We start from the raw sequence: 9,751 nt of genomic DNA, 5'->3' as shown, positions 1-9,751 counted from the left end.
TTTATGTGATTTTATTTTCATATTTACTGTTAAAATCCAAACACATTGAAACTATGGACACACTGGTCTAATAACTAGTGTAAAAACTAAGAACTAAACATTTTGGAAGGTGTTATCACTTTTTCAACAGTCAGGTTTGATTTAACACAGAATTATGCCATCAAAAGGTGAAAATTCAGTTTCAAGTTAATTCTATTGAGACAGAAAGGTGCTTAACACCAATCTGTTTGTTTCAAGCTGTGCATAGCAATTAGGTTCACTCTTACCTTTTTTTTTTAAGGGAGCTGGTAAGGCTATCAAAGCATGCATTTTTATGGGCATGCAAGCATTGGTAGGGCAAGTTTTATAGCTCATTGTAAAACCTTCTCTATAGTGGAGGTTATCAGAAAAATCACTGAATTAAATAGATGTTACGTGAATTGAAAGAAAACTAAAGATATCTCAATGTATTTTGTTGTGAACTCATATTTCATGAAAAAACAAGTAAAACCATTTCATTTTTTTCAGACCACTTAAATGATTTTTATTTATATATGATCTTTAATTTCTCTGAAGCATGGTATAACAGTAACCTTTTGTTCCCCTATTAAGCAATGTTCCCTCTATTTTTTCAAGGATGATGGAATAATGAAGTGTGTGGCACTTGATTGGTTGTTGTGCAGTCCCACAACTTAGAGAAAACACTGCTTTAAAGTAGTGTCCTTTCTTTGCAGTTCTGTCAACGTAATCTATTTTTGTTCTCATATAGCTGACACATATTTGTTAATAAAATGTCAAATATATCTGACAGAGAGATTGAAAAATCATACAATTTACATCACCAATAACTTTCCTTTTGGAATTGGCAGCAATATACAATAATAAGTTAAGTTATTATGGGTTTGGTTATAGTTAAGCACAAAGCTACACAATGGGCTGTCTGTGCTCTGCCCAACACAGGTATCAAAACCTGACTTTTTAGCACTACAAGTCTGCAGATTAATTACTAAGCCACAAGGGTGCAATTATCATTGTTTTTGGACAAACTGTGTTCATAAATTTTGCTTTATCTATGTTTAAAAATGCATATTTGAAAGTTAAATTCACTTTTATATTGACCAAGACTTGGAAAAAAAAACTAAAGGCCTAGGTAACTACTAGTGCATGGCTTCATAATATTCACAATGTGATGAGTCATTCTTCAGGCATGAGAAAAAATGAATGTAATACAAGCCAGGTGATAAAATTATAAAATTAAAAATAAACTATATGTGAAAAAGTAAGCAGAAAAAATTGTGAATAATGTAAGATCCTATTTTGAAAACATATTGTTGAAAGTAGAAGGTAAGTTCAATTGATTTCCATATTACACTGATTACTCAGCTACAGTTAATGTCAGGTGGAGTCAATAACAGATAAAATAAAAAATTTTACCTTAAAAATATTTTGATATTCATTTGGGAGCTCTAATATTCATGTTAATTAAGTATGATAACTTTTAAGAGAAAAAAGGATTTTTGTTTTCATTGCAGTAAATATCACCTTGCATTCAGATCAATCAGAGTTTGAGCCAGACTGACACTGTAAACACACAGAAGACATTTTAGAAAAAAAATGTTTATTTGTGTAAACAGACTTACTAAAAGTAAAAATCTTGCCAAATTTCTTGAAGATACACTTAGTAAATTTGAAATTATAGTACAAGTTGCCAGAGTTCGAAATTAGCAGGGGCCTAAGAGCCAGTGGCCCCCAAAATGCCTACGGGCCCATAAAAAGTGTCTGCTAGGTAGCCTGCATGGCCCCTTAAAATCAAAAGAGCCATTAAAAGTCTGACTCCACCCAAACTGTTTGAAGCATTTCTTAACCGAGTCGAACTTAAAACAAATCAAGAGAGAGTCTTCCCAAATTTACGAATACTCGTCAGTCATATACAATCCACAAACGTCATCCCTATGATTGCTTGTGTATTCAAAATAAACACACTTTCATTAATAAGAATGCCATCATTTTGTACAATATTCAAACTTTTTGTATCAGTGTAAGGGAATTGATATATAAAATTTCATTTATAAAATTTGAAATATAGTTATTATTTAAACTTCTATAAAGATGACAACTATTTTCAATCAGAATACTACTTTATAACTTTTTATTTATATATATGACATCAAATCTGCACCAAGACTTACACATTTGAAAGATGTACTTACAAGTTATTATTTGTTAATACTTTCCAAGAACAGGCACGTAAAAATTGCAAACTTGTAAGTTGTTTGGAGAATCTACTTTATTGCATGTACATTTTTGTAAATATGTACATGTTAAGGCAAACACTTTTGAATATAACTTAGCAGATTGCATTAACTAAAAATAACAAGAGTGAATCCACAATAGCTGCAGCACTTGAGATTATTTTAAGCAGGATTAGAGTAAATTAATTTATGATACTTTGGGCATAATCAAGTACATCAGTCGAAAGGGTTTGACCTCCTGAGTCCAAAACTGTAATTAGATCTCAAATTGGTCAAGAGATTATGGAGCTATGAGCTAAAAGTTTGTACTTGAAAAACTCAGAGCCATTCTATGAGCCACTATGCTGTGGCTAAAAATAAAAAAACACATAATATGGGTTTACCAATCATGTCACAATCAGAAATCTCTGATTACTGATTATTATGGTGTGTAATCAGCCCGATTCCGATTATGTATTGTAAAGTTGATAATGTCATTGTGTAGTACTGTTGACAGTTTAACCTTAAAAATTTGAAATAGCTAAGTTATCAATAAATATACCACGCAAAAAAAAATAATCTCTCTCTTTTTCGTTTTTTATTTTAAGAGGTGAAAAATAAAAATGGGGACTGAACTTGTGGCTAGTAAATGATTGATACATAACGTTATTTGACCATTGTGAGACAAACAAATTGTTGAGGTTCATTGCCTAGATTCATCATTCACTTCAGCCATCACTTTTAATATCACTCTACACATTTTGATATAAACCACTTTCTAAAATGAACGAAGTATTCCAACCAAAAATCAAATAAAGTGACAGGGATTTGAAAGTTTCAATCGTAAAGAACCTTATTAGAAAATGCTCCTAATTGTATCTTTATTGCGTACATAATGATCAATTTTCACACCTTACAAAAAAGAAATGACAAATTTAAATGCATTATGATAAAGAAGACCCTTATTGTGGTGGTTGAATTATTTGAAATTTTCTGCATATGGTACTGCATTACATTCAAAATATAATTAAACCATTTTACTATCAATATATGAAAATGAAATTAATATTATAATGTATAACTTGAATTTTATGTCATCTAAGTTTTAATTACTTTGTTTCAAAGGATACCTTCCAATAAAATACTTAAACTGCAGTTTTCATGTGACATGATCTACGTGCTTTGAAAAATCTCGACTTTAGCAACATTTCTCTCTTAGATATACAAGCTGGCATGTACAGGAGTTTCTACACACTATGTACATATGTTTGACCTAATTGTCACATGAGATCTAAAGTCTACAAGCTGGGTTGTCTGGGAAACAGATATAAATTTTTCCAAACTTTGACAGTTGCCATGCCCACCTTCTATACATTGTCATGAGATCTATAACGTATATGCAGTTAGTTGACACAAGTGTATATAGTCATTAGAAAGAGCTCAGTTTACACTATACTCTACCAAAAGTTAATTTTAAATTGGCATGCAGTTTTTCTTACAGTGTACATGTAACTGCTGTTCATATTGTTGTCTGCTTGACTGACTATAGTATATATGGTGGTTTCTTACCTAACTATGCTATAGTTAGAGAAGCAGTTAAATTCTATTTAGGTCTCACTTTTGTATTGTAGTTGATAATGTATTATGTTTGTTTTAAAAATAATATTTGAACAGTTTAATTATTTTTATAAGTTTAATTTGTTGCCTGGATTTTGAAAGGATATAAACACGATGACATGTATAACTGCCACCTTGTTTCAACAATGCGTCTCTCGGGGAGTCTCCCTAAATACCTTTATAAAGCCCCACGGCATCAGTTAATGTATAGGCATAAATGATGACAAAAAATAAACTATGAGTGAAAAGATAGACTTGAAATTCAACATAATAGAAAAATACGATCATTCTCATGGATTTCAATGAAGAATTGAAAGGTATGTATATATTTCTATTTGTTGATTTTAAACATTTGATTGCACTGCATGTTGATGATAATATAGTTAGTAACATAGTAGAGAAACTGAAATATAAATATTTTACCTTGAAAAAGCTTTTGATATTCATTTATGAGATTCTAGAGATCATACAAATGAAATGTGAAACTGTAAGGTAAAAAATAATATTTTTATACCTCATACAAAAATCACCTTGCAGGCAAACTATTCAAAATGTGAGTGCAAATAACTACATTAAATAATGAATTTTTTTTTAGAAATAGTATAAAAATCAATATCAAATGTTATATTTTTCTGAAACTACATACTTTTAAGAACATTTTTGTCAAATCTTAAACAATTTCATCCACTAGTTTATATTTTGGAATGATATATGATGAGGATGACATTACTTACTAAAAAATTAGTAGCCGGTTGTCATAGGTTTATTAAATGAACACAAAATAATGATTTAAAAACAGGAATAGTAATGCAATTCTCATAATGGTCTCTCTGATACAATTTCCACATCTATTTCATTACTTAATTTCACCAGGCACAGCAAGAAAGGCCAGCCATGGGCTGCTGTCATCCTTGGGAGTAAGAAGGAGCTAACTAACTCCTGTGGTCTCTTTGCCCTACTGCTGTGTGTACCAGTCAGCTCTGCTGAGGTAGAAAGAGAATTCAGCAAGATGATGATCAAAACCAACTTGAGGTCTTGTCTGGGTGCCGACATGATCACTGATCAGCTTCTGATCATGTTCCATTTGTCTTCATTAAGTTACTTTGATCCCATAACAGCTATTCATCTTTGGAACTCAGAATAACTTTGCACAAGGAGACCAAATGTTGGCAGATTCCAGATTGAGAAGCAGGTGCAGGAGAGTGACGAAGAAGGGGACGAAGGAAGAACCCAAGAAATGGATGTTAGGGACATCATCAGACACTGACATTGATGTTTACTAGATTTCCTTTCATTATTTATTTTAATCATGAAAGGACAGTAATTTAAGTTTAACTCATCACCACCTAGGCCATTTTAGAGCTACTTGCACGTTTTCCATATTTTGCTAGTTTGGGGATTTTGCTAATTACAAATTCTTGAATGACTAATTAACAGCTGTTTCAGGATATGAAAGAACTGATTACTATTTCAATTTTCTCGATACATGACCTGCTCACGTGTCCTTAACTTTGAAAGCTGGTTTCTAAACATCGTCATCTTATTTGATGGACTAAACATACAAGTCTTTCAAGAATTTGGAATTAAAGATTCAACAAAGTAGAACACATGTAACAAGTCATGAAACATTTTGTTTTGTCTTAAGAAGTATGAATATTTCATTATAAAGGCCTCTCTTTATGGGCACTTCATTATAAATCAATATTTTTAATGGCCAAGACATTTCTCTTTACATTACTATGAATAAAGATAAAACTCGACAAACTGCTTACAACACTAATATTGAAATAATCAGACAATAAATGATATATACTACAATACATTCTATTCTGTTTGAAAGTATTTTTAACTCACTGCAGTTTTCTTCATCACTCCCATCTCCACAGTCATCTTCACTGTCACAGCGCCATGTAGCAAAAATACACCGACTGTTGTTGCAGTGAAACTGATATGGTGCACAAGTGGCCTTCACACAGTTTGCTTCATCACTACCATCTCCACAGTCTTTGTCTCCGTCACACCTCCAAAAGGCAGGCACACAGTTCCCACCTTCTGTGCACTTGAACTGAGTTGATCCACATGAAGAAACTTCAGCTACAAAATCAACAAAAAATGTAAATATGACTTCATTCTAAATAATTGTAAATTCTTTCAAAGTTTAGCCACAATTTTTAAGGTCATGCATCTAAAGATTTGGTGATGTGAAGAAATGCTCAAGGATTATGGATTTAATTGATATACACTTTGTTTCCTAAGATTAATTACCCAAATTCACAAAAAGAGAATAACATATGCATTCAACAACATGTCAGAACTAGAAAGTTATTAACTCTATATGAATGGCTCAGCTTTTCTACACATCTCACAACATTTTACAGTTACGTCCAAAATCTAGTATAAAAACTTCATAATTAATATATGTCAATACACTTAATATCAGAATGTAACTTATAATTCAAATTAGTATACAAATTCTAACTTCTTAGTTTAAAAAAATTCTCAATCTTCACCTATATTTTATCACATGTTGGCGAGCACTCTGTGTTCTCATTATAATTATTATAACTCCAAAATCCAAACACATACACTGTCAGTACACAATATGCATTTCCAAAGTCTAATGTTAAAGTGTAGCATTTACTGAGATATAAATTTCACATGATATTTTCTTTTTAAATTAAGAAATTAATTATATAATTAATATATAATATTAAACTCCAATTTATTAAATAAGTTTTCATGCCTTGCTTATTCGTATACATTGATAATAATGTAGTCCAATTAAATTTTGAATGTAATTCTGTAAAATGATGTGCCCTTTTACCTACCTGTTTTGAGAGTAAAGAGCTAATATCATCCTGCATTTTTATACAGTGGAAAACAAAACTAATAATATCCTATACACATGCACACACAGTACTATTACAGAACTAATAATATCCTATACACACACAATACTTATGACAGAAATAGTAACATCCTATACTATGTAATGTTTATTACAGAAATAGTAACATTCTATACTATGTAATGTTAATTACATAAATAGTAACATCCTATACTATGTAATGTTTATTCCAGAAATATTAACATCCTATACTATGTAATATTTATCAAAGAAATAGTAACATCCCATACTCACGTAGCGATTATTACTGAAATAGTAACATCTCATATTAATGTAGCGTTCACTATAAAACTAGTAACATCATGATAGTAATATCAAGTTTAGCTTTCTCCTCTAGATTTGCATTACAAATTATGAAATATATAATATTATAATTTTCAAATGACAAGATATAAAAACTATGAATCTAGGTCTTTCACTTAACCCTATCATAAAAGAAGATACTATTTAATAAGTTCATACTACGTTTATTTTAATGTGGTTAAGTATTTCTACTGTGAAAATGAATGAGATCAGAAGATATTATAGAAAGAATTAAAGATGACAGATTATTACAAACTTTCCAATTATTTCTGAGAATAAAAAGGAGACATAATCGTATTTGATAGTTTTTTGGTTTTTTTTTTCATTATAACAAATTTCATTTCTCATATCATTTGACTAAAACAACAAACCTGTAGGATAATTTGTACTCGAAGTCCAAGGTCTTTATGGGTTTTTTCCACATTACTGTGAAACCTGTTGTACTGACACTCTTTACATCCACAGTAAGGTATTCAACTCTATAGACATCTGAAAGACAGGTTATACAGACATAAGTAACAAGAAAAATCAGTTGATAAAATAATTTATAAAAATTCTTTTTAAGATTTCATTTGAAGCATGGAAATTCATTACCATTCATCATACATTGTATTTATAAGAACTTTTATAAATTTGATTCTTCCTGAAAAACAAAAACCCAAACTAATTCAATAATCAGTGGTTTTACCTCAATATTTGTTTTTCATTAAAAGAACAGCAATAATAAAGAAATACATGTTAATAAAGAAACACAGTTTCTAATCATAGTTTCCTTTATAGAAAAGTCACACTGTGTCCATTGTGGGGAATCAAACACTAAATTTTAACTTTGTAAGTCTGTAAACTTACAAATGTCCCACCACGAGGCAGCTTGTAACTTAAAACTTTATCAATACCACCTTGTATTAACATCTTACAGCAGAAAAATACTTAGTATTAGCATCTTGCTTACCATCAATATAAATTACAATGTCACTTTAATAGTGATACCACATGTACTTAAATGATGATCATAATCGTGGGTCATCACACCCTGAAGAAAGTAGATCATATTAAGGATAATTCAGTGTTTTTGATCAAAAGTAAGCTACAGAGCTCAAATAATTTGAAAAGAATATCACAAATGTTAATAAATAAAGTATATCTATACTTTTCTTCAGTGGGAAATGTGAAGTTAATCTACTATATATAGGAGATGGTTATAAGGTTGTTTGTTAGTTCCTTATGCACGGCAACATTTGTGAACAGATTCAAACCTAATTTTGCATGGCCACTCCACTTGGCCTACAAATGGTCATGAAATACTTAGTTTTTCCTGTTGGCCACCTATACAATGTTGATCACCTTGAAGATGGTATGTATGGAGAGCCCTATCGCTGTGGGTATTTATTCAAATGAGCTGCAATTTGATATCAGGCACCCAAGGCTAAACAAAGATGCTCTGTAATTAGTCAGAGATTATCAAAAAATTATCACAGAAGTAGTAGAGACAATAAAGTTAACCACAGCAGTGTTATTCAAACAAGAATCTCATCAGTTGACTTTAACTTAGGCACAAGGTAAGTGGAATTCTATTTCACTGTGTGATCTGCATAAACTTTATCTAACTTTCTATCAAAGAGAAAATTGACCAAGATTACTCCTCATTTCTTTAACTCTTAAATTCTCATGAGCCATTACAAACTTTTCACAAGTGAGTTGTTTTATGTATGTCACAGAGATTTTGTGTTAGCAGCTTGTCTTGTCACAGAGATAATAACTATGTGTTCATCAAGCAAATACACAGTGTGCAAGAAAAAAAGAAAGAGAGATGTTTACGATTTTAGCCCAATAAAGTCAAAAAGAGTTAATATGCTTGATAGGAGCTTGCATAAGGCTGGCAAGAGCTGGGAAGGCAGATAAAAGATTCATGATACAAAGAACAATATCAAATTCTGGTCCCATTTAATGATAGCGGGCCAATTTTTCTAACACTTTACTTCATATTGGCAATGGTCACATTCCAGTTGATACTTATCCCCTGTGGAAAAATTGTCATAACTGAAGATGAACTAAAAGCAAAGGTCTTCCCCAATGTAAAGGAACACTTCAGAAGCCACAAGTGGCTTTGTGAAAGAGCTATTCTTGCCCCTAAAAATGAAACAGTAAATGAAATTAATTCTTCCATGCTGAAACTATTACCTGTGTATCTTGTTTACATAGTTTGATAAAAAAAATGATGTTTTTAACTCTTTCAGAATGGCATCATTTTCTTCTCATGTCAGGAGGTTACATTTAAAATTAAATTAAACCACTTTCTTAACATGGTATATAAATAAACTTGGCATCAAAACGTAGCTAATTATCCATATTTTAATTTCATAAAAGTTTTAAGTTCTTAATTTTATAAGGCAATACTAAAATTCTTATTATAATTTTGTTATTGCTCAGGCAAAGCCTAATTTTTATAACCTTCAATCTTATTTGGTTAAAGAGCCACAAAATAGAAAATTAGACCCCTCTTGCCACATCTTATATTTCACAAATTGCCAACAGTTCTCTCTGACATTTAATACTATATTATTTATAACCAATAGAAAGCCAAAGTTTTAGTCTATCAAATGATGTTTATGTTAGGTTGTTTTGTGCACAGAAATTTGTCTATTTTGTTTTTGGTTCAAACTTTATTCTCAAGGGAAACACATCAAAGAGCTTAGCCGAATTTTTAATGGCT

General features: G+C 30.8%; 1 protein-coding gene across 1 annotated transcript in view; it reads right to left on the bottom strand.

The window, feature by feature from the left end:
• The window catches only part of LOC106464933 (sortilin-related receptor-like), a 100,786-nt gene that overhangs the window by 6,829 nt on the left and 84,206 nt on the right, over positions 1 to 9,751 (bottom strand). Inside the window, exons 29-30 of the mRNA XM_022392746.1 lie at positions 7,397 to 7,527; positions 5,820 to 5,921 (exon numbers count right to left, since the gene is read on the bottom strand). Coding sequence (XP_022248454.1) covers positions 5,820 to 5,921; positions 7,397 to 7,527 — 233 coding nt within the window. The remainder of the gene's footprint in view (positions 1 to 5,819; positions 5,922 to 7,396; positions 7,528 to 9,751) is intronic.

Source organism: Limulus polyphemus, unplaced genomic scaffold (genome assembly GCF_000517525.1).
Source record: "Limulus polyphemus unplaced genomic scaffold, Limulus_polyphemus-2.1.2 Scaffold1788, whole genome shotgun sequence".
In the NCBI taxonomy this organism is placed as follows: domain Eukaryota; kingdom Metazoa; phylum Arthropoda; class Merostomata; order Xiphosura; family Limulidae; genus Limulus; species Limulus polyphemus.
The sequence above is the reverse complement of the archived record's forward strand: the minus strand, read 5'-3'. Positions and strand labels throughout refer to the sequence as shown.